This window comes from Diuraphis noxia, unplaced genomic scaffold, assembly GCF_037042655.1.
Source record: "Diuraphis noxia isolate RWA-SAM2 unplaced genomic scaffold, SU_Dnox_SAM2 contig0003, whole genome shotgun sequence".
In the NCBI taxonomy this organism is placed as follows: Eukaryota; Metazoa; Arthropoda; class Insecta; order Hemiptera; family Aphididae; genus Diuraphis; species Diuraphis noxia.
Window position 1 is genome coordinate 73,316,359 of NW_028301713.1, and position 26,646 is coordinate 73,343,004.

At 26.4% G+C, this 26,646-nt stretch overlaps 2 protein-coding genes and 1 long non-coding RNA gene across 6 annotated transcripts in view; 1 reads left to right on the top strand and 2 right to left on the bottom strand.

Moving 5' to 3' along the window:
• Positions 1 to 3,715: 3,715 nt before the first annotated feature.
• On the top strand, positions 3,716 to 22,482 carry Crag (DENN domain-containing protein Crag). 4 transcript variants are annotated; one of them, XM_089222625.1, is made up of 29 exons: positions 3,716 to 3,995; positions 4,126 to 4,336; positions 4,396 to 4,492; positions 4,941 to 5,257; positions 5,329 to 5,501; positions 5,589 to 5,947; positions 6,259 to 6,403; positions 6,645 to 6,820; positions 6,893 to 7,076; positions 9,564 to 9,705; positions 9,875 to 10,020; positions 10,083 to 10,208; positions 10,275 to 10,480; positions 10,723 to 10,849; positions 12,162 to 12,358; positions 13,757 to 13,896; positions 16,356 to 16,475; positions 16,864 to 16,975; positions 17,413 to 17,541; positions 17,650 to 18,141; positions 18,636 to 18,725; positions 19,012 to 19,161; positions 19,703 to 19,896; positions 19,997 to 20,192; positions 20,262 to 20,404; positions 20,546 to 20,706; positions 20,781 to 21,052; positions 21,511 to 21,686; positions 22,032 to 22,482. In XM_089222625.1, the coding sequence occupies exons 2-29, from the start codon at positions 4,138 to 4,140 to the stop codon at positions 22,178 to 22,180; spliced, it is 5,118 nt and encodes a 1,705-aa protein (XP_089078751.1). In that variant the 5' UTR covers positions 3,716 to 3,995; positions 4,126 to 4,137; the 3' UTR covers positions 22,181 to 22,482. The 4 variants fall into 4 exon arrangements, with proteins under 4 accessions (XP_089078751.1, XP_015364723.2, XP_089078752.1 ...); XM_015509237.2 differs by having other exon boundaries at positions 3,716 to 3,991; XM_089222626.1 differs by lacking the exon at positions 18,636 to 18,725 and having other exon boundaries at positions 3,716 to 3,991.
• The window catches only part of LOC149057736 (uncharacterized), a 29,156-nt gene continuing 9,197 nt past the window's right edge, over positions 6,688 to 26,646 (bottom strand). Inside the window, exons 2-3 of the long non-coding RNA XR_016190816.1 lie at positions 12,466 to 12,594; positions 6,688 to 6,818 (exon numbers count right to left, since the gene is read on the bottom strand). This is a non-coding gene — a long non-coding RNA (uncharacterized LOC149057736). The remainder of the gene's footprint in view (positions 6,819 to 12,465; positions 12,595 to 26,646) is intronic.
• On the bottom strand, positions 14,068 to 16,139 carry LOC149057737 (uncharacterized). The gene is made up of 5 exons (XM_089222058.1): positions 16,034 to 16,139; positions 15,898 to 15,965; positions 15,812 to 15,845; positions 15,422 to 15,439; positions 14,068 to 14,568 (listed from the first exon to the last, which is right to left on the bottom strand). The coding sequence occupies exons 1-5, from the start codon at positions 16,137 to 16,139 to the stop codon at positions 14,171 to 14,173; spliced, it is 624 nt and encodes a 207-aa protein (XP_089078184.1). The 3' UTR covers positions 14,068 to 14,170.

Genomic DNA, 26,646 nt, shown 5'->3' on the forward strand with positions numbered 1-26,646 from the left:
AACGAAGTGATGAATGTATTGATTTTACATTTACAATGATATGTGTTTTTTTTTTGTTTTTGTGTCTGTGTACAGCATTGAATTTTAAATTTTTACGAAATAGCGTAACGATAACGATTTATCCTCAAACGATTTTAAATATTAGTTATTTTTCGTAGATACTTGAAAATTTCACAAGTTATTTAGATTGGCATTTTCTTTACATAATTTAATTTTCAAAATATTTTTACTTTTTTTGAGATATTTATAGACGACTGAAATTTTAAATTTTTCTAAAAAATATTTTTTGAAGTGTCGATAAAATATTTTTGGCCCTATCAAAATACTTGAAAATTTAATACAAAGTTTCTCATAAGTTATTCTTATAGTGATTAAAAAATTATAAGAATAAATATGCACAATTTTTTTTTATTAGCATTTGAAGTTCAAATATTGGCAAAAATTTGTCAAAACCATGAATATTTGCAAATTATTTTATTGTAGTTCAAATTTTTTTTTGAAGTGCCGGTAAAGAAAGGTTGGACGACCAAAAAAACTTAAAAATTTAATACAAGGTTCCTTATGAGTTGTTCTAATTGTAGCTAAAAAAAAATAAAAATCGTAAGTCACAATTTTTTTTTTATAAGCGTTTATATTTCAAATTTTTACGAAATCTTTCGAAAACGCGAAAATTTGCAAGTAATTTTGAAGTTGAAAAATCATAAAAATTTTTGTGTTTATAACTAAGAATTAAAAATACAACACTAAGTTTTCCTTCAAGTGGCTATAGAGAAAACTCGAAGCGTCATTATAGGAATAATATTTTGAGTGTTTGAGTTTTAAATTTTTATGAAATCAGGTATATGAATATCTATGATAATATAAGGTATTATGAATTATGAAAACTACATGCAATGTTTTTGGAAAAATTGATCAACCATGCCTTTTGTAAAATGCGTCCTAATTGAAAAATAAAATATTCGTTTCAAAATAGAATTTATGACAATATTTAAGTATAATATATCCTAGACTGACAAATCATCTCCGTTCAGAATCGTTTTTCGTATACAATGATACCTATCATTGCTTTCAAATTTAATCCCATCCGGCATCTAGTGCTGCAATTAGCGGGGGTGCTGGGGGTGCATGGCAATATATAGGGGGCCCTTTTCAGACATAAAAGATTTTAGATTTTAAACTCATATTAATTTTTATTCCAATTTATAACACATAATGAAAATTGACATTTTTCGATATCATTGTGTACTTACGTCCAGCATCTAATATTATGTTTTTATAGTATTGATTATACTTATGAAGATAATATTTTATACTATGAATTTTTAACTATCTGTGACTTGTACTTAATATTTTAATATTAATATTTAATATTTTATTTTTGTATCGTTAGTTTCAATATTGTGTTAAATAATAGTTTTCGACTCCATGCTATTATCAATGATGTTATCTGATATTCTGATAAACAATTGGGGAAAATAATTGGATTAGTGGTATTTTTAGACTAGTTCAGTGTGTGATGAGTGATGACTAATAACTGATAAATGACAATATTTTAGTTAGTGAATACATATTTTGTGTTTCATTTTTGTCATTTTTGATTTCACTTAAACAATAAAGATAAACGTATAAAATATCTCTAAAATATGCTCGTCCTAGTGGTGCTCCATTTCTAAAATGATAATTCGTGTTTGTATTAATATATAGGTATTTTAGATTCTGAGCGGAGCGATGAATGTATTAATTTTACCATGATGTGTTTTTTTTTTGTGTCTATCATCACGTTTTGGGGCAGTAAAAGTGCTTCAATTTTTTACTTCAGTACCTCGTTGGATCAGAAAGTGAATCTAATTGGTGCTTGGGGGGGGGGGGGGTCAAAAGTAAAAATTTACGACAAAATCAATTTTGGTTTTGATGTAACTCTAAAAAAAATGACCATAGTTACATGAAATTTTCACCGAATGTTTTAATAAGTATATTCTATCCACCATGCAATTTTCAAAAATGTTCGACTTAAGTTGAACTATTCATAGGCATTTGAAATTTTCGATCATTATTAGTTTTTTTAAATTAATATCGATAAAAATAAAAATTTATTTGTTGGGCAAAAAAGCTTGAATATTTAATACAAGGCTCTAAACTATTTTTACAATAGCAGTTGAAAAATAAAATAAATTCATAGTCATAATTTTTTTTTTACATGCATTCGATTTTTAATTTTGACAACATACGTAAAAATCTCGAAAATTCGTAAATTATTTTATTCTAGAAATTCATAAAAAATTTTCCTTTTACAAGATTCCTTACAAGTTTTTCAATCTTTATCACAAATAAAAAGTCCACCGGATATTAAAATTAAATATTTATGAGCATTTGAAATTTAAATTTTTACATTGGATTTTCACTTTTAGCGATTTCCTTATTTTGGTGTAACTCTAAAACAAATGACTGCAGATACTTGAAATTTTCACTGAATGTTTAGATAGGCATTTTCTATATTTGATAAAATTTTCAAAATATTTAGATTTGTTTTGAGCTGTTTACTGACATTTTAATTTTTCAACTTTTTTAGTTTTTTTTTCTATAAATATCGATAAAAATGTGTTCGGTAGAAAAACTTTAAAATTTAGTACAAGGCTTCTATTAACACATTTTAACAATATCAGTTGAAAAATAAAATAAATTCAGTCACAATTTTTTTTTTACAAGGATTCAAAGTTTGAATTTTGACAACATACTTAAAAATCACGAAAATTCATAAATTATTTTATGCTAGAAATTCATAAAAAATTTTCTTTTTAATTCTAAGATTTGAAAATTTAGTACAAGGCTACTAACATATTTTTACAATAGCAGTTGTAAAATAAAAGAAATACAGAGTCATAATTTTTGTTTTGAGATAAAGTAAAATGTTTCATTCTCATAGTGAAGTAGAATTGTAAAATATTTGTCATTATTTTAGTTTTATGATCACTGCAAGAAAATATTGCAAAAATAGCAGAGTACAAAACAAATACATATTATCATGCTTTCAAAAAGCTAGTTTTGAAATTTTATTTTGCATATAAATGCATATTTTGAGTTTTTTTTTTAGGACATATTTCTTCCCTTTTATACTTTTAGATGCATATTTCAAGTAATTTATAATTTTATCAATATTTTTTCATCAACGACCAAAATAACGTTGAATTATAAATTATTTTAAACTTTGATCATAATATTAATATGGTTGTTGACATTTTCCAGATGCATGTTTTTCCAAGAAATACACCTCGAGAGTTGTTTATTAGATTGATTGACGGGTTGATGTTGGGTATAAATGTATACATAATGACGTATAATACAAATAATATATAATAAATGTTTATATAATATTTTATGAGGCATAAAATAAGCAGGAAATTATAAGCTCCTTAATTAGCATAGCAATTTATTATTTCTTCTTTTAGATACCTAGATAGCGCCAGTGTTAACAAAAACTCGAAGCCTCCCTACCCCGCTCATTGTATGCATTAAGGAAGATTCTCCACCCCCACCCTCCAGCCATCCCGTTTCCAGTCCTGTATATCTTAGTGAACAACAATTTAAACATTCCGTGTCTTTATCATTTTTGTTATCAAAAACACCTTGCTACTGAAGTTAAAACCAATTTATCAATTGAATTGTTAATGAACAATAGGTTCGTACACTTATCTTTATCTACGATATAATATTATTATTTTCATTAGGTCTATTGCAGTCACATATATATATATAATAAAATATTATATCATAGATTGTTTTTTTCCACCGTCCGGATTGTCTGGGATCTGTTTACTCTTGCAAGGAAAGTTATAACAATGTGTTAATGTTTTTAAATTAATATCAATTGCACTGCGATGGCTGCAGTTGCTCATGGACTGTGTTCTATATTACGATTCGAACCATTAAATAATTAATATTGACATATAATATTCTACATAAATATTATTTTTTTACTTCTATCATAAAAACAGTAGGTAACTAAATATTTTGTATTGCAAAATCACCTTGGATTATCCAAGGCTGTATTGAGTTTTGTTTTTCATGATTTATGTATTATGTTTTATTACATTGCTGAAAATAAATAATCACTTTTTTGTTATTTAGATTTCAATAATTATGGAAGAACGAAGAGTAGTTGATTATTTTGTAGTAGTTGGAGCATCTGGTGAACAATCTCAAGATGATACTAACTCTACCCATCTAAAGCAAAGTTTATGTTCTGATTTACCACCAATTATTGATTTAGCTGTAGTGTTTCCTTCACTGGGTGAAAAGGTACCCCCTGGTTATACACTTATAGAGACAACTCCTACTGGTAAGTCTATGATTAAATCTATAATTGTTCGAATCTACTTAATATTATTCCAATTTTAGGTCTAGTAGCAGATTTAAATCATGGAAGTTTAAGGAGTCCAGAAGTTTTTTTATGTTACCGGCGTGGACGTAATAAACCTCCTATTGTCGATATTGGGTAATTAAAAATATAAATATATTTATTGAAATTAATATCATGAATCATTATAAACTTTTTATTATCTTTATTGATATATTCTACTCCTCAAACTATCCTAATTAAACAATAAGTATTTCTAAAATTCAGGTAGTTATTTAATTACACCAATCAAATTAATATCACTTCCAACCAAGTATTTGAATATAAATGTCAACTGATACACCTAAAATATAGGATAATGTTTGAATATTTTATTTCTATTATAAACATATAAATAAATAATATTTCTCACTTAAAAACTCATGATTATTTACTAAAAATGCAATGCATGATATCATTTTAGATGTGAACATAATCTAATATATTAACAATCTGGCTACTCAAAATATAATTTACAGTATAAAAGTTTTAATATTTTCAGGTCTTACATTTTTATTTTGAGTAAATATTTGAGATTTTTTTTCAGTATTATGTATGATGGCAAAGAAAGGGTGTTGCATGATGCTAAAGTTTTAAAAACAAGTGTTAGTGGTCAAATAGCAAATATCAATAACTCTACATCATCTCGTACTTTTATAACTTATCGAAGAGCATCACCAACTGCACCATGTAATATTTTAGCTGTATCACATGTATGCATAGTTATAACCAGCCGAGGTGAAACACCACCTCATGCATTTTGTCTAATACATAAAAATCTCAATAAAGGTATGGTTGGATCTGATGTTTACCTATGCTATAAAAAGTCTGTTATGAAACCCAAGTCTATTACCTATCAACCAGGTAAAACTATTTCTTTTATTCATATCACTTAATCTTAATTTTATTATATGGAGTTAACAATAATTTTTTAGTTATTACTGATCGGTATCCTAAGACAGATAGAAATTACTTCCATCTTCTGCCTTCAGTAGCTTTATTTTGTTTACCCATGGGAGCCACACTTGAAGCATGGCCAGATGAAGCATCTCAACCAGACCCAATATTTTCAACATTTGTTTTAACTGTTAGCGATGCCTCAGAAAAAGTATGCATTTAAAGATTATACAATAGTGTTTTTAAGAACAAAAACCTTAAATACAATTTTTAATATTTAATCAATGATTTTAATTAGGTCTATGGTGCTGCAATTACTTTTTATGAAAAGTTTAATGGAATACTTTCTAATGAACAACAAAAATTATTAGGTTTAAAAGATTCCTATGAATTAAAAAAAGGAATAAGTTTGCATGCTAATAAGAGTGTGTGTGTTTTGTCACACTGGCCTTTTTTTGATACTTTTCAAAAATTCTTAATGTTCTTATTAAAGACTTATCTTGATAAACAAATACCTATACCTATTGAAAGATATATAACACATTTGGTGGATGAAGTACCATTTCCTTCTCCAGAACGACCGCAGATACTTGTACAATTATCAACAGACACCCAGCTTATATTAACTCAACCAGAAGATTTACCCATTCCTAGGAGGTAATTTTTTGATTTATTTCATGCAGGCTTAACATTTAATTTTACTTTTTTTATTAGGGTTATTTTATGTATTATAATAAAGTTGTATTTAGTTCCTGATAAAAGAAATCTCTTAATTATGTTTGTATTACATATGTATATATGTATACATGCATCACCAAGTAAAATTACATCAAGGATATGTTGTCATGTATCATTTATGTAAAAGAATTCTTATATTAGACCTATATACTAATTTTAGTATCAGAGTTTTAAAAAAAATTTTCTAATAATTTAATATGCAATAAAATAATTTAATGATACACTTCTAGTGGTGCTGGTTTTCATCAAATGATTATGAATTTACACCCTGATAATTGCCTTCTATTACTTTTGTGTGCTTTAACGGAACAGAAACTGCTCATACATTCTTTAAGACCTAATGTACTTACGGCAGTAGCAGAAGCGGTTTCCACGGTAAATAAATTTTATTATAAAATTTAAATTATTATAATAATTAATAATGGATTTTTAAAAAATGAAAAAAAAAATGTAACAAATAGTCATTATTTTTTTTTTTTATTATTATTAGAATAAGCCTCGGCAGTGTAGGCCACTGGCTGACGTTTGACAATTAACAATTATATAAGATTAGTTATTACAATGATTTTGTTATTAGTACATTACATAAATAGTTATTTTTATAAAACATTTTCAGCTGATATTTCCATTTAAATGGCAATGTCCATATATTCCATTATGTCCTCTTGGTTTAGCTGAAGTCTTACATGCTCCATTACCATTTCTGATTGGAGTTGATTCAAGATTTTTTGATTTATATGAGCCACCCACAGATGTAACTTGTGTGGATCTGGATACTAACACTATAACACTGTAAAAATCATTTTTTTATTTGTTTAATTATTTATAATATACATTTTTGAACTTATTATTTTGTGTATACAGTTGTGAAGATAAAAAACATTTAACAGCAAAACTACTTCCTAAAAAACCAACAAGAACATTAAAGAATACTTTAGAAAAACTCAATGAAAAACTTGATGATCTCCAAAGAACTTATAAAGCTACTTCCAATAAAAGTATTGAAGAAACTAATATTGATAGAGATTTTTTAAAAAAAAGGAAAGAGGTAATAGTATGATATATATTATTTATTATTATTATTATTATTTTCTACAGTTTATTTGAATATGAAATTTTCTGTACTTAAAAATAACTACCGAATAGCTTTATTATTGTAGATATAAGTTTGTCAAAAACTTACGTTGCACCCGCATGTGTTGTTTCCGTTTTACACACGTACGACATAGGAAATGTTCGTTCTCTAGTTACAATAGGGTATTGTCAGTTTTGATATTAGAGTGAATCCACCTATTATCAAACTTTTAGGTAGCAACATTATCTGTGTTCTCTTGTTGGTTTTTTACAATATTTTAATTTTTAAATGAGTTATGGGTATGTAAATTATGAATATTTTAAAATGTTCATAACTTACTTAAAAATTAAAATATTGTAAAAAATCAACGAGAAAACACAGATAATGTTGCTACCTAAAAGTTTGATAATAGGTGGATTCACTTTAATATTAAAACTGACAATACCCTATTGAAACTAGCAAACGATAATTTGCTAGGTCGTACGTGTGTAAGATGGAGACAACACATGCGGGTTAGACGTCCTCTTAACATTGGACTATATATTGTGTTCAATGTGATCTATTTTAGTGTCTTAAAACGTAATTACAAGTATTTTAAGTTTTATGATAAGAGTAGGTATTTCATAAAATATTGATGTACCTCTTTGTTTATCTTAACTTTAAATAATTATAATTAGTTAACTTCTTGATCTTAATATATAAAAATTATTTCTCAGCAAAATAGAAGTTCTAAAATGTATAAAATCATTTTAAATTGCTATGTTTTTAACCTAAAAGATAACAAGAATCTTAAAAATATGATAATTGTGAAAAGTATAATTTTTTTTAAATGTTATTTTGCAATTCTATCAAGTTATGTTAAAAATATTTAAAACTGAAATATGGAGTTTCATTTAGTTGCATTTCATTATATGCGTAATTTTTATTAAATAACCTTAGATATTTTTTTAAAACATTCTTTTTTAGATATGCAACTGCACTGATCTATTCTTTGATAATGCCCCAACTCCTCCTTTCTACTAAAAATATTTCTTTATATTTGCTATACATATATAGGTTAATCTATTAAGTGTTTAAGAATATTTTATTTAGAAAATAAGACTCGGAGCTAAAATTTATGATTATTATATAATTATGTATACATTATGACAATTATTGTCAAAATTTATTCGATAATTCAAAAATTATTGATACTTTTGATAATATGTTATCTTACTAATTTTATCTTCATAATTTGTAAAATTACATTTTTAATTTCATACTCCTAAACGGAATATATAAATGGATATATCCAAATATATTACAATATTTATACTGATATAACAATTCAACATTTTTAAAGAGTTGTTGATAAGTTGTAACAGTGATTTGTAAGTTTATGATCTAAACAAATGTAAATATGTTTCTAAATGTTTTTGTTGTTCTTCAAAAAAAAATAAAAATGGAAAGCTAAAAGTATCACAATAACTAAAATAATACTTCTTCTAAACATATTTTCTTATAACATTTATTTTTAATAATTTGTATGATTTTAAATCTAAATTTTAACTTGGAAATTATCTTCTATGCTATACTAAAAAAATAAATAAATGCATTTTGATATATGATTATTAATGCTGTCATTATAAAAATATTGAACAGCTTTGTAATAATTTCAAATTATGTAGGTAAAAAAAATAAAAAATAAATAAATACTTTTCATGATAATGGATGATCCATTAAAAGAATCAACCTATTCACTTTATATAATAATGCAATTTGTAATACTGAAAACCCTATGATAAAATATGTTTGAATGTAAAATATTGTTGTTGGATAAAATTCATATCAAATTACAAGTGAAATAATGATATTTTCATTGGAGATAAAGTTATGTCTTAACAGAAATACATATTTATTCATATTATGTCATGTAATGTAGTTAATATATAATATTATGTAATATGACTATTCATAGGTGTGTCCAGACCTCATTCGCAGGTCATGCACAACAGTGGCATATCTAGGGGATGGGGAAACTGCCAATCCTCCCCCTCCCTCAAAAAAAAAATAAAAATTTGTTAGGGTTTGGGGATTTGTATTATACACATGATGAAAAATAAAAAATTTAATATGAAAATAGAAATTGAGAAAAAAAGGTTCATATTATGCATCAAAATGTACTATGCAAATTTGATCAAATTTGAAGGTCATGCCTGTGCATGACAGGCATGACCCGTGGACACGCCTATGTGGCTATTACCTTATTCATAATGTTTTATTTATATATATATATATAATTAATTAGTTATTACAGTATATTTAGTTATATTTGGATAATAATATGTTCAAAATAAACAACTTATTTGAGAATAGTAGTATTGCCTTATAACTTTGTTTTACTAAATTATGATTTATATTTTGTAAATATCAGTTTTTATTGAATATAATAACTATTTACTATTCATCATTTATTTTTAGCATGAATTAGAATTAGAGATTCAGGAAGCTTTTCTTCGTTTTATGGGGTCTGTACTAAAAGGATATCGATGGTATCTAAGGCCTATTACTAAAGCACCTACAGTAGGGGCAACAGATACAAGTTCATTGTTTGATTTGCAAGGTAATTGTATTAATATAATATTTAGTATTCAGTATTCAATCAATGAAAAAATGTAAACTCATAATCTTAGTTATTATTAAACAATATTTAAAAAAAATACAATGCACTATATACATATAGAGGTAAATTACTTTATTATTTACTAAAACTTGTACTGTTGAATGTTTAGGTTTTTTAAAATCCAGAGAAAAGACAAATGTGAAATTTTATTCCCTTTTAACAAAAACTCAAATGTTTATAAGGTTTATTGAAGAACGATCATTTGTTTCCAACATGGATGCTGCTTTAGAATTTTTTGATGAGTGTTCAGAAAAGGTATTATTAAACTTCATAATTAATTTTTCTTAATAACCAAGGTACTCAAAATTGTTTTTCAGATTGATTTTGAAAACTATGATACAAGACTGATAGAACTTGACACATGTGGCGAAAGTGAAAGGACTGTGTTCATTATGCCTCCAGAAATGAACGATTTACCATTTGATACTCAGTATACTTATGAAGTAAAATACGATAATCTATGCTTTGTTAAAATCAGTTGTTAACTTACTTGCGTGTTTTTTTTCTAGAATGGGTTTATCTTAAATTCTGATTTATTAAAGTGTAAAGAGTCGAAAAATTATTTGAAAGTAAAAAATGATGAGCATCTACCGATTCCAGGTAGTCCAATGGCTAGACGTACCAAACATGAAGTAAAATCAGCTCAAAAACTGGCTCGTAAATATTCTACATCTCCTAGTCTTTGGGCTAAATTTTTACTGGGAACATGTTATAGGTAATATAATGATCTTAAAATATTATTGCACCATAATTGTATAATTACTCTTTGATTTACTGCAATATGTAATATAATAAGTGCCGATATTTATTAAAAAATAATTATTGTTTTTTATTTTATTTTTCTATGCTTATCTTTCACAACACTTAATTTTTGGAATTTTTTATAAATAATTATTTAAAGTAAATCATAAATTAGTTAAATTGTTTTTCAATAAATCTTTTTTTTTTTTTTTCTAGTTTATGGTTTATTCATTTACCAAGTCATATTCTTCAATCAGAAGAACGTGCCGCATCTACTCTGCGTTCAGCATATGAGTTATTAAATAAATTTCAAAAAACTGGTGTACATTTATTGACTGATGAGGTTTGTCTTTAAAGTATTTTCTATAGCAACAAAATATTTATTGATATTTATGGCAGAAAATGAATGAATTAATTTAAAATAACAAAATTAATAATATATGATATTGATTAATTTATAATGAAATAAAAATCTATTATTGAGTTTTTGATTACAAATTTTTTCAAATGTGATTAACAGTCATAATATTCAAACTAAAATTAATAAAATTAATAGTAAAATAAGTGCAGCATATTCTGTTTGTATTTCTTTGTGTTATTCATATTAATTGTTGTTATAAAAGATAACTATTATTTTTGATTTGTAAATATCTACTAAGCAATAATTGATAAAGTTTAGATATTGAACAGAGGTAGGAATGTAAAAATGTACTTTTGATAATTCGTTTCTGCAGAAAAACTAAAAATTTATATAATATTTTTATCTATTTATTAATATAAGAGTTGTTGAAACCTTAATAAACTAAAAAAAATAAATATATTTATATATACAGGGTGATTCGTTTATCAAACAACACTCATTATTCATAAAAGTATTGACGTTTTTCAAAATATTGTTTACATAGTTTCAAGTTGTTAAAAAACCAACGCTTTTATTAAAAAATTATATTTTTAAATATTTTTTATCCTTATAATTTTTTATAAGTTTTTTACTTTTTTGAATGGCAACATAGTTTTTTAATTTCATATTCCAAAGCAGAATATTTTTCTAAAAATTTTGATTCATAAAAATTGAATTTAGGACGAGTAGTATTTTTAATTTACACTATATTAGATTTAAAATTAACTCACTAAAAATTGAAATATTGTAAACATTTCATTTATAAACACAGATAATTTTGTTACCATCAAATTTCATTATTGGTCAATTCACTCTAATTTTTAAACTAGCAATGATAGTACTTATGAAACGGAAACAACAAATGGCTATGTAGTGTCCTCTTAAAAATACTATAAGAGATAGTGACTTATCTATGTCTTATTCTGATAAGTGACTTGTGGTTATAGAGGTGTATGCAACAAAAATTACTATTTTACGATATTTTACATATTTCAAAAAAACTAAATACTAGACAAATTTTTGTATTACTAACTTCTTCAATACATCACATCATAGACATACAACATACATTAAAAAATTTACTTTAAAGTTTTGTAAATTATTGCGTGAAACAAGCCACTTTTACATATATAAGCTAGAAATATTTAATTCCTCATAAGCCATTGAATAATGTGATAAAAAATATTAAACCTTTATTATTTTTCTTAGAATTGAACAATGTATCAAACTAAAAAAATGTATTTTTTGTGTTTAGGTTTGCTACAGGGTTATGATGCAGTTATGCGGTATTTATAATCAACCAATGCTGGCTGTAAAACTATTACTTGTAATGAAACGTTGTGGACTTCATCCCAATGCAATAACATATGGCTTTTATAACAGAGCTTTGTTAGAATCTACTTGGCCGTCTGATTTAAGAACACCTAGTCAACTGCTATGGAAAAAACTTAGGCAAGTACCTGTTTTTACTAATGTTAAAAATTGTATTTTAGATTCTGAACGGAGCGATAAATGTATTGATTTTACAATGTTGTGTGTTTTTTGTGTGTGTCACGTACACGATAAGTTGTGGAAATAATGCTTCGATTTTCAACTTCTGTAGCTTCTCCGGTTGGAAAGTGAATCAGTTGGTGCTCTGACTACTGGGGAAGTAAAATTTTGAAATTCCCAATAGTTTTCAAAAGCACCTGGAAAACCAAAAAAAATATTAAGGAAAACGGGAATATTTATGCTAAATCATTTTTTGAGAAAATCTATTTTAGATATTAGGGTTACTCTAAAACAAATTACCATACATGAAATTTCCACTGAATATTTATATTGACATTTTCTTTACATGATAAAATTTTCAAATATTTCTAAGTTATTTATAGACATTTGAAATTTTCAATCTTCTTAGTTTTATTTTTAAATAAATAACAATAAAATCTTACTCGTTGGGTAAAAAAGTCTCAAAATTTAATACAATGATACTAATATATTTTCAAAATGATAGTTTAAAAATACATAATATGCACGATTTTTTTATAACCATTTAAAGTTCAAATGTTGACAAAATTAATTTAATTTAAAATTAAAAAATTCTTCAGTTATTAAAAATGTATAAAATGTTTAAATTTTATAGCTAAAGATTGAAAATTTAAAACAAGGTTCCAAGTAAGTAGTTAATTCTGCTGCTGCAAAAAAAAATCTAAAAACAATTCAAACACAGGTTTTTTATAGTTATTTTAAGTTCAAATTTGGATAAAATTACATATTAAATAATCAAAAATAACAACTTTAGTTATAGTTGTAATTTAAAAACATTATTTGTGGGTACTTCAATTTCTAAAGTATACTTTATATTCTAATATTAATAGTTAATGTTGTTAGTGACTTATATTAATTACTAATTACTTTATAATCAATTGTATATATCTACTTTGAATGACTGAGCGAGTTGGGTTGTTGGGTACATATTTATTATGATTTGATTAAAATGGAATTTATTTTGTGGGTGTCTACATTCTTTTTTTTTTTTTAAATAATAAGAATATAATAAATTTATATAGCATAACCTATCCTAGACTGATAAACCGTTTGCCACTCAGAACCGTTTTTTGAATACAATGATATTATACCACTGAATTCAAATTTAATACCATCCATTTCAGTAATCCATTTGTAACCTACTGTACAGCAGAGCGACATACAGTTACCGCTATTTTTATTTTAAAATTTACATTTTAATTTAAACGGAAGTATTATAAAATTATGTTAAAATATTAACATCAAAAATCAATTTGCAACATTTTTTTCAATATTAACTCATCTTTATAATGCAATTATACCATTTATATTTTATTATAGAAATGTAGTATTAAGTGCAGCATTGTTTAAGAAAGCTGGGGCCCAGAATAAAAAACGAAGAAATTTAGAAGAGGATAAAAATTCCCATACCTCTTTAGAAAGCTTGTCTACAACAGAAAAACAACCTTCAATATCAAATAGTGAGTTATTACTTATGACATTTTTGTTAAATAAACATAGAAATAGTTAATTTTATATACCTGTTACTGTGAATGTCCGCAATTGGTGAATGCTGACAGTCACCTGGTGAATGTCAACATACACCTAATGAATTGGTGGATGTTGAAAAATTAAAATAATACAGACATTTACGTTAGGATTTTGGTCAATGTTGACATAGACAACAAGATTTTGGTTAATGTTGACATATATTATATTAATTAAATCAAAAAAATAAATATAAATAAATAAAAATTATTTATTACAGCATGACAAACTGTCATGACATTGTGTACTACATAAAATGCCAACATTTTTACATTTTTTACACTTTTTTGTAGTACACTTTGTTTTGCAGTTACATCTTATATAGCCTTGTCCACCAATCAATGAATTTGATGTAGAAACTTCCCTTAAAGAAATGTTTTGATCTCTTTTTGCATCAGTGATTGATATTAAATTTTCTTTACAGACTGAAAACTGGTTTCTGGTATATAATCGATTTATAACACCGTTTTTAGTTGCTAATTTATAATAATCATTATCTATTATATCTAATACTACAGCTAAAATATTTTGGGGATCCATTTTACTACGATCAACATCTGGAACTCGAATACGGACAGTTTCTCCAACTCTAGCCAAATTAGATTAAATAATAACTGCATTACCAACATTCACCAATATTGTTGTATAAATGTCGACATTCACTATTGAATGTTTACTAAGACCACAAATTTAATCAATAAGTCAACATTCACCAATGACTTTGGTGTACGACGACATTAACCGGTAACTGTCAGCATTCACCAACTGCGGTCATTCACAGTAACATACCTATTTATATCTTGTTAGTATTTTTATATTGATAAAAATGGTATTGAGTTTTTAAAATTTCCATTGCTAATGGTTTTATTATTTTGAAAAAGAATATAATTACATAATATGCATTGTATTTATATTGAATATGAAGTTAGGTACCTAAGTGTTTAAAGCTATTTAGAATATTTGAAATTGAATATTTTGAGTGTTTTGTTGAATCACTTCTATCATGAGATTGATTTTTTTTCGTAACAGTTGATAAGTATTTATTTCATATGTATTAATTACTTTTAACAACAAAAATAGGTTTTAACTAATCAGTATAATCATCAATAAGCCACCAGACCTCTCTATATTATTTCCAATAATTAATGAAAAAAGTTATACATAACAAAATGTTCAATATTAATATACAGGTAACTACTACTACTACTACTACTTTATATATTTATATATATACACTGTAACACATGCACATTGAATTGGATTTTACATCTGTACCTTATTAGGTATCCATAATTTTGTATAATGGTGTACCTAATAGTTTACTACGTTATAGTGTAGGTACCTTTCATGATAAAGTAGGTAATGAACACGGTTGATTTGTTTTATTTTGTGTTATTACTAATAAGTGTCAGTTTTTATTATTTTATTATTATTATTTTTATTTGTCATTCTAATTACTTAATGAAGTGCCCATCCCTATAATTTATAAAAATCCATTGACTAATTTTATTAAAATGTATCGAGTATCTAGTATCACAATATTCTAAAGCCAAGTATCGAGTATCTTGTTTCGCGATACTCCAAAGCAAAGGATCTTGTATCTAGTATCTCAGTACTCCTTTTTGAGTATCTTGCCCAACCCTGTATATACTTATTGTGCTATGTTGTACAGATTGTGTATTTCAAATTGTAAAATTAAAAAAATTAAAAAATAAGTTTTATAACATTTGAAAAACAAATTGAATGATTATAATAAAACATCTAATTTTATGGTTTATTTTTGCTAGCTAGTCAATTATTAAATCAACTTGTAAATTAATTTGCCTGTTTATGGATATAGCAACTAACCCATTAAGTCTTGCCAGAAAAAAATCTTTACTTTCTGGTAAATTGGTAGACAATTAAAATTGAGTTAAAAATTAGAGAGTACATACTTCTGACATCCTATTATGTAAGTAAGTTTTCATATGTTTTAGACTAGAACATAAACGTTCCTGAGTAGCTGTCAATAAAGGAAGTGTACGCAATATTTAAAAAAAAAAATCAATATTTGGATATAATTCCATTTGCAGACTAAAATCGCATCCATAGATTCCTTAAATTTAAAACTATTTAATGACATTTTTAACTCTGTTATTGCCACTTTCTTGTCAATTTCTGGTGAATTAAATTCCATTAGCTTATTTAATGCATCAGATTCTTCAGGAGTTAGTTTTGAATATCATATACATCACCCCCCAATAGTTACGCCACCGAATGATCACCTTTATTATGTATTAAATATTATTTAAATATACAAAAAAAAACAAACATTTTAATGCATTATGAAAAATGTTGTAATGCATGAATTATTACTTTGATTTAAAGTTAAACTTTAATTAATTTTTTTCAGCACCTAGAAAATTATCCATAAATGTTGAATCCAATTTCGGATTAAGAAGTCGTCCTACAAATATTGTCAAACAGATATCCTTATCTACAGAAGATGAACAATCATGGAGTTCACAACAATGTAAGTATTAATTAGGCAAGAGAAAAACTTGAATTTTCACAAGCTTAAACTCAAACTGGAATCCATATTTACTCAAACTTTTGAACTTTGAATTTGAATTTTATTGTTAAACAAAAATATATCCAGTATAAACTCTTAAAAAGTTTTAGTAGTAATTATTAACATTCTTGGTTCACAATTTAATAATAATACAATGATACTATTTTAGTATTGGTATAAAACTTGATTATTTTCTACTGTTCAAGTTTAAAGTTCTTAAAGTTAAAAGTGTATTAGAGTTTGAAAATTCAAGAACCCATCCCTTAAATTAACTAATTAACATGATTAAAACATAAAATTTAATGTATATTTAAAAACATAACTATTTTTAAATAAATGTATTTTTTAGTTGAAAGTAGTGCTGGCCTCTTGATGACTACTACTTGTTCAAGACCAAGTTCAGCTTGTTCGAAACAAAATAGTGATTCAATATCTATCGAAAGTGAATCTGATTTAAAAAGGTATTTACATATTATTTTTTAATATTTTTTTATTCATTATCAGCAGTATTTTTGATTATATTAAAGAGCGAATAATCAGGTAATCTTTTATTTATATGTGTATATATTTATATTAGTATTTTACAGTAGATTTTTGAGAGTTGGTTATTATTTATAAACATTGGTAGTCTGGTTTTAAGTAAATTGTAGGGTTTTTTGTACATATTAAAAAGTTAAGACTTGATTTTATTAATTTTTTTTTTTTAATTCATAGAATATATTTATTTTATTTTTATTTTTTGTATTCATGCTTAATCTATTTCTTAATAATTCAGAATTTAAAATATTTACGATTTAACAAATATTATATAAAACAACAATTTATGTGTGTATATATTTAAAACTCCACTGTCAGTTGCTTAATTAGAGAAGCAAAATAGTTTGATATTTTTTTTCAGAGGCCGTAGTGGGTCTCTAACAGATGAAATACGTCTTCAAATTTCACCAAGAAGACATCATCATTATCATCATACACTTCACAATTCATCCAATGACAAATCTTCTGAATTACTGAAATTATTAAAACGGTAATTAATAATTCAACACTGTTTGTTCACATCTAAATTTAGTCAGTAGATATAGTTGGTGAATAAATCTTGTTTTTATTAATATATATTGTTTATATTTTTTTTTAGTTCAAAAAGTTTTGGTAATGATGCTCAGATTCTGAAAAATCTTAATGATCTAAAATACCAAACAGATTTTAAAAAGTCAAATGGCATATCTAAAAAGCTTGTGTTTGATGGTTTGAAATCTTTTGAGTCTTCATTAGAAAATCTAAATGAAGAAAGTACTCCTAATCGTTTTGCTGAACCAGCACAGCGAACACCAGTATTTGAAAATGATCCTTTGGGGGCATTTCAAGAACAATCAGAACCTGTTCCCAATATATCAGTTACAGTTCCAAGAGTAAGGTCTGGTATTGAGCTAGACCGTAGTGGCTCGCCTGTATTATTTCGTGAGTGGAGTAATATGCATCGTAGTGCTACATACAGTGAAGATGTAGGTAAGGTCGAAAAACATATACAAAGATCTTCTACTATGCCAGCTCATAGTGCTAACGAGCAAGATTACCAACAAAGTCCAATCAAGTCTGCTTTAGGATCTGCATTTAAAATACCGTTTTCGTAAGTAAAAAAATACTGAATTACTTAATTTGCAAGATAAATATAATATACATATATATTAATAAACTAATTATAAAATAATAATTTATACATAATACATATATTATGTATGTATAATGTACATATTATATAATGTTTGTGTAATATATTTATTCTTATTTGATTTTTTTAAATTAAATATTTAAAATTGTACTATTGTACAACTAAGTGAATTAACTAAATCATCATATTAAGACAATGTTGATCGAAAACATTTTAATTTGAAAATCTCTTCAGACACAAAACAATACAACAATTCAGAAGTTGAAGCTAATATATTAATGTTAAGCATGTATACATTTTCCTTTAATTTATTTTTTGTTTTTATTAACATAGAATTTTATTTATTAATTAGAAATTAGTAGATAGACAAATATTCTATATTATTTTATTTTTATTCATAGTTTGTAGATTTTTTTTTGTGAAGTAGTATTAGTTGTTGTTTACATTTACAGTCAGTATACTCCAACTAAATTTTCGTTACCGCGTAAGTCCGACTTCCGTATGGGTACCAACATTATTGAAAATGCATTCACTAATCTCAGGTAAAGTATCATTTGACATCAATATTTAACTATAGATTGGTTATGAATTATGACTCATATTTTGTAGATAATTTACACAAACCCAAAATACGCATTATATAATATATCTTTTAAAATTTACAGTATATCATTCATATTTTTATAATGGTAGAATTGTTTTATCAGAACAAGTGGCTATGTAATATTAATATTTTTTGAATTATCTTATACTTATTTTATTACACTTGGAAATTACTTTACTTAACCAAGTATGCAAACAATTTGAAATGACTTGTTATGTTTACAGTTCATCAAGTTTTTCTGGAAAAAAATCAAATGAGCTTTTAATGGGCGGATTGACTAGTTTAAAAAGTGCAGCTAATACAATGGTGAAAAAATTTGATGAAATCAAAGAAGCAATATCTACAAATAATACCCCCATAAAAGACTATGTTCAGTTTAGTATAACTTTTTTAAAAAAAATTAATGAATTAACCTTAATATAATACTAACAATGTATCTATATTCAAACAGACTTTTTATAACAATATTAATAGTAATGCAAGCTGTTTTACACAGAACAACTATACTCCCTCTGTATTTACTGTAAAATTACCAAAATTCGACAATATATAGGCAGAATTGTATCTGTGTCATGGCGTTTTTAATGGTTTTAACAATATAAATACATTTAAAGTTCCAGTTTGAGATCATTAGGTTTTTTTCAAATAATTATTAAAATGTATTGGTTAGTGTTAAAAAAAATATAAAAATGCTTCAACGCAGTTAAAGTTCTTCCATATGCATTGTAGAATTTTGTTAATACTAAAATAAATACAGACCGAGTATATTTGTCCTACGCAAAACAGTTCTTTGATTCTTTCTATTTTGAATATTTGTTAGATGAAGGTAGTACATACGGGTGTAACTTTCTATCAATACTCTTGATTATTTAATTAGACTGTTCTAATTCCATTTATTTTCTTTTAAATATTTAGATGTCAAAGGGAAGAAGACAATTGGAATGGAGATGACAATGATCAACAATCAAATGAGCCAAGTGTTAGACGTAAAATATCTAGTGAGATATCCTCCCTTGCTGTTGCTCAACACTTAGATTCTTGGAGTTCTAATTTAATTGATCTTTTTACTGATGGCAACAGGAAAAGTAGTTCTACAAATATGAATTCTGGTATAAACATATTTCATTTCAAAAACATAATAATTACCTAAATTACTCACTGTATAATGTATAATATTATTATATGCATACATGATTTATATTGAATTAGGTTGTGCAACAATAGATTCATCACAATTAAGTTTATTCCAAGAAAAACTTTATAAGCGCTCTAGTCATACGCCTGAATTGGTTGCCTTAGAAATTGTTATGACCACATGTTCAAAATGTCACAACTGTGGATGTTTAATGTTTGATGAAGAAATAATGTCTGGTTGGGTTCCAGATGATTCTAATTTGAATACAAAGTAATAATCTAACCAACTCTTAGTTGTATTAAAAATGCTTAAGATTTTTATTTATACATTTTACAACAGATGCAGGCTATGTCATAAGGAAGTAGTACCGTTTTTAACTATTGATGTCATTGACTATCGATCAAAAAATAGCAATTTAACAGACGAAAATATTATGCATAATCGAGAAAATGTAGATTTACTAACAGAAAACAATGCAAGAGGTATTTTTGTATTTGTTTATTTGAATAATTGTGATAGTGATAAATGATTTTGTAATTTGAATTAGTTTATTTCATAACTAACAAAGTAATTAATTATTTTCTCAATTTAATATTTTTTATTTGGAAATTATTTATTTACAGAAACAATAAGTGATGGGTATAAAGCTGACACAATAACAGTTCCTTATTTAAATCCACTTGTCTTGCGCAAAGAACTAGAGTCTATTCTTGTGGCTGAAGGTGACGTTTCATTAATACACTCCAAGTTTGCTGATGAACATCCTATAATATATTGGAATCTAGTAAACAATTTTAATTAACTTAGTAGTTATTCAGTTTTAATATAATCTTCATTTTATTACATTTTATTTCAAAGGTCTGGGTATTTGAAAGAATAGCAGTACCATCACATATTTCTGGTTTATGTCTAAATGCAAATTGCATACTAGGCGATCGAGATGTCAATGATTTTCATGATATTTGGTCAGCTTGTGATTCATCGAATGTATTAATAACAACTCTGTGGGACAATCCTAAACTGTATGATGATCTAGGTTCTCCAATGTATGTATTTTGGTCTGATGAAGAGTCTAAAGAGAGTTGTTTGATTAGTGCTTTGGTCACTGATCGCAATACAGTACCTAAAAAGTGAGTAATATTTATGTATAAAAATTTCATAATAAATATTATGTACTTCAAAATTGATGGAAAATTATTAGGGGTGTGACTTGAAATATGGTATGTTCTAATATTAGATAATATTTGAATAGAAGATATTATTTAACTATTTCAAACCTTTTTATTTGAATTCAATGTTGAAAAACAGTTAAAAAATCTTTTTTTAATTACATTGTATTCATAACTTAAGTACCTACTTACTCTATTTTTTTTTTTTTTGTATGAATAAACCAAGAGGCTTTGATTAATTTGAAATAATGTTAATTTACATAAGGAATGATTATGATTTTGTTCAGTGTTTTTTTTTTCATTAGTTTTTTTTTTTTTTTTTTTTCATTTCAAATTCAGTGTCAAGAAAATATTAATTAAACCCTAACAATTATATTAATATATATATATATATATATTAATTTTCAATTTTGTTTCAGTGTTATGTCAAAAATTATATCAAACATTCGTCGTAACAATCTAATAGATCCACTCAAAAAATTAGCTCTCGAGAGGAATAAATTACGAGGAAACGATTTAACGCATAGTCATTCTCTGTACAGAGACATCCTGTTTTTAACGATTACAGCAATTGGTCGTGAAAACATTGACATTAGTTAGTATAAAATGAATAATTAAAAACTTTTTTTAAATTATCTTAAAGAAAAAATGCTTGTGATTATTAGACCAAAGTACAGATTTTTAAAATAATATATTTTATGAGTGAATTTGTACAAGTGATATCTAGATATAGCTTTCTAGAATTCCCTTTTCTAATCTTAGTTCTAAGTTCTGGTTTTTTAACTTATGTGTGTTCAAAACACATTAATTTAGATTTTGGATTTTTTTTTTTTTTGAAATTGTATCACATACTGTCAATTATCACTATTTTGACTAAATGTGCTTTGAATTACCCTATTAATATAAATATTATTTAATTAGTCAAAATATATTATTTCAGGTGCTTTTGATCAAGAGTATTTAATAGCTTTTGAAACTGTATCAGAGAGCGATTCTAAATTATTGTTAAAATGTGATAACCCATTATCAATTGGAAGTCAGTATTGTCGTCATTTGTTCAAGGAACTTGAGCTTTCAAATTACAAGTGATAATTCAACTACTTTATTTAAAACAATTATACCTAAATGTATTTTGTGTATAAATGTTATCTGCTCATATAAAATTATTGAAGTTATAATGATGGATGTAGACATATCTACAACTCTATTAAGAATAGTCAGATATTTATTGACTTTTAATAACTGTTAGTTTTTGAATTATTTGTTAATAATTGTATCATGTTTTTTTTTTATTACTTAGACATGGTATCATTTTTTTTACAAGATGTATATAATTATTGTATGTTAAATGTTACGATTTTTGTGTAACAATAAAATAACTCTATCAATAATTTGTTTTTATTAGTTCAATAGTGATTAAGTTATTCATGACCTTTTTTTAATCAACATTTACAAAATATATTAAACTTCTATGCATACCTCCCAAAACTTACAATAGGACGCACTATCTTCTCTAACAGAATTTAAAGTATATCCACAGAGATGTGGACGATAACATAAATAGCAATTGTGGTGCTGGTCACTTAATATAAGAGTTCTCTACCCAGACCTTTTGCCGAAAAAGTTTGAATATTTCAACTACTTCCCAATTTAAGAGGCAATTGGACCAATTGTTTCAAGTGTTTTATTCACATTCCAGATATTCTATGCAAATTATGATTAAATTTGAGTTTAAATAAAATTCAAGTAAATGGGTAACATTCTGCTGTACATTAGATATTTAAAGTGTCCCCATAATGGATATGTTAAATTTTAATTCAATAATCTTTATGTATGAAAACCGATTCAGAGTGAAGACGGTCTGACAGCCTATAATATTACTAATTTTATGATTTTTTTTGTGATTAAAGTAATTTATTTTACTACGTCTAGTACCTATTAGCCTATACAATGTAATAATAAACATTAAGTCTCAAATATGTACGAATAATATTTTTCAATTAACAGTACTACTAAAATTATTATTTTATCCAAATATGAACTAAAACTGTCAGTAAAAAATAATTGTGTTTAAATATTTCTAGAGTTTTTGATCACAGTTTCAACCATGATTCAAGATATCATTAATTGTAATTTAAACTATTAATGATAATCCTTGTTTCAAATTTAAATCCTAAATTAAACATTTTTTAATTTTTTAACAACGAACTAATTTTAAAACGTTCTAGAATTTGAAAAATTTGAGCTTAAAATATTTATAAGTAACCTTTTATTACATAATCAACCTTTTAAAACCAATGAATAAAATTTTATTGGCATTATTAGAGGAAAATACTAACACAAATGATAATGTCTATAAATAACTCAGAATGAGTCAAAATATTTGAAAATTGTTAATTTAAGGGTGAAATCCTTCTGAATATCCGATGTTTAATTTTAAATGCTCGTAAAAATAAAATTGTCTTTCCAGTAAACTGTTATTGTTTTATAAATGTATGAAAATCTAAAGGAAATATCGTATAAAATTTCAAATCAGACATCTATAAAATTTTTTTTTAAATTTATAACCCAAAATAATTAGACAATTTTTTCAATGTTTGTGAATTTTAACTTAAGTTGCTCATAAAAAAATGATTGTGGATTTACGGTCAACTTTCAAGATTCCACTAAAAACAACTTATGAGAAACGTTTTATTAAATTTTCGAGTTTTTTAATTGAGCAAACAATTTTGTTAATCGACAGTAAAAAAGATAATAAAACTGGAAATTTTCGTTGCTTATAAATAACTAATAAAGAATAGCAATATTTTGAAAATCTATAAGTTCATAAAAATAGCAAATATTAGTACATTCAGTGAAAATTCCATGAATTTATGGGAGTTTTGATAGTGTTACACTAAAAAAAGCAAAATCAATTTGTCCAAAAACCAGTTATGCGTAAAAATCTAAATTGTTCTGTAATGTTTTGCCTGACGCTGTTGAAAACTATTGGGAACTTTTCACTATTGAACTCCCAAACCACCTAGACAATTCACTTGCCTACCAGAAAAGATGATGTTGAAGCCTTGAAGGAAACCGAAGCATTTCTGCTGTCTCAAAAAGTGATGAAACGGACACGAAATAACATCATTGTAATTGTAAAATACACATATTCATCATTCCGTTCAGAATATAAAATCGATGGAATCGGTGGCCGACAATTTATTCAAGCCAAAGCATACCAATCTTTTCGTTTTGTGTATTGTGTGTCATTCTAATTTCTAATCGACATCGACGTTATAGTAATACGATAATACTTTTTATGACCGATTTGAATAGGTAATCACTAATCATCTACGTATTTGGTATCGGTCAGCCCACACTTTTCAATATCACCCTCCTCCACTGCCGCTTCCACGACACCGAAATATTCAAACGTTGATTATTATGGATTTAACATTGGCGGATATCCATCGAAAAATGTGGGGGGGCTACAATTTTTTTTTATGAACCAAAGCCGCGGGGGTGGAGACTACGCCCCCACACCCCCTTTTGGCTGAATAGGACCTGAATTAAGGTGTCCTAAATCATCGATAGTCTGTCTGGTATTTATAGTACTGACCACATCAGTGGAGCAAGACGCAGAGCTAGACGTTTCTGCCTCGACGGGCAGCACTTTTTTCTTATGTTAAAAATACTAAACATATTTTTTAGTTTAAAGTAAAAACTAAAAAAGGCAATAGCCTAATAATAACAATTAACAAATTAACAAACTAAATACTAATATGCCGTACGGCGTACACTGCAAACAGTTGTTTGAAATGACAACCGACAAGTTACGTTATTCAACACGACGTACTATTTACAATTGACAAACAAAACATTGCTACCTCTCACACAGTTACAGGCAGCTACGGAAACGGGCCACTCGCCAACATAATTGACACAAAAGACGACAGTTTTGGATTTCCCTAATATTTATTTTTACACGAAAGATAAGAACACGGTGTCACGGACCACGGTACCTCAATAAAATGTTGCAAATAGTTAATAACAATTTAACGGAAATCATGTCATCATTCAACAGTGCTATCATTGATTATAATATGTATAATCAATGGTGCTATGTATGTGTTCTAAATTATTTATATACAGAGTGATCTAACGGGTGTCACCTTGTATAGGTATATAATATAATGAAAATTGCCTCAACATTTTTAACTGAAATGTACAATATATATTTAAAAAAATGTTTCTTAATATTTTTTACTGAACTGTACAATATTTTTATAATATGGCAAACATTTTAGAGGGGGCTTTGTGGCTATCAAGGGGGCGAAGCCCCCCCCCGGATATCCGCCAATGGGATTTAAATCAGAAATATTAGAATAACACGCGTTTCCATCGTCATATCATAATTATTATTAAATTATTAATTATCATCGTTATATTCTGTGGTATGAGTGTATGACGCGCATGAACTTAAAATATTATGACGAACTCGGATCAGTTTTCTGTAATATTAACGCATTACTATGTCAATCTGTAGGATGGATTGCAGATAGTACAATATGCAAATAAACATAAATTGTTAACCGATCACCGGAAGTCACGACGCCAAGTGCCAGAGTCTGTGACTTAGACAGTTGGGCACACGAGCTGCACCAGGTGGTCTCTTCCTACACGCAGTTACAGACATTATAAAATATTCATTTTACTACTTAGTGATGACGTCTTTATACGCACACATTTCAAGAGGCCCGCGGATGCGTGCTAATTGAAAATTGCATATTAAGAAGCAATATGAACTCCTTAAAAACTGTCCTCCACCAATTCCCTTAAGAAGCCATCACGATAGGAATTTTCATCAAATGAATGAGGCTATTAGAAAAACATGTTTTCATGTTTCCACTAATACCTACTCGAGGTCTCGATGGTCGTAGAAACGTTTTGATGGCAAATAAAAAATAAAACTCGAGAATTTTGAAAACTCATTTTTGAAATGTATTTTCAAACTGCAGATTTTATTCATACGGTCAACGATTAATTAATAGATTATGACTTGTGAGCTAGGAGCGAGTGCGTCGCGGGTAATACAAAACAAATATATGACACCTCGACGGTCTATTTCATTGACGCGAAACTCTTCGACAACCATCCGGGGAATAATTCCTCAGGAATCTGAACGAGCTAAATCAGTTTAATCAATGCTGTGCCTATTGTCCGATAACTTCTCATGGACTTAGTCACATAGACGACGCACGTCTTCGAGCGCTGTATACATTTCTTCATTTTTACCACATTGACCTCATGAGGTGATTGACTGAAAAACTTCCACTAAACGGATTTTCACTGTTTTTCCCTACATACTGGTGTGAAGATTAATTTGTAATTCAGGCGTATTTTTCTTATGAGACTTGTATTCAATTCTTTAAAAGTGCCGATTGCCATGAAAATGGAGATGAGAGTTTAATTTTGGAAATGTTAGGTATTTTGTAAATTATTATGATGAAATTCGTGCCTAATTTATTGTAAAAGACTTCAAAAGAAAATAGTTTTTTTATGAAGTATAATTT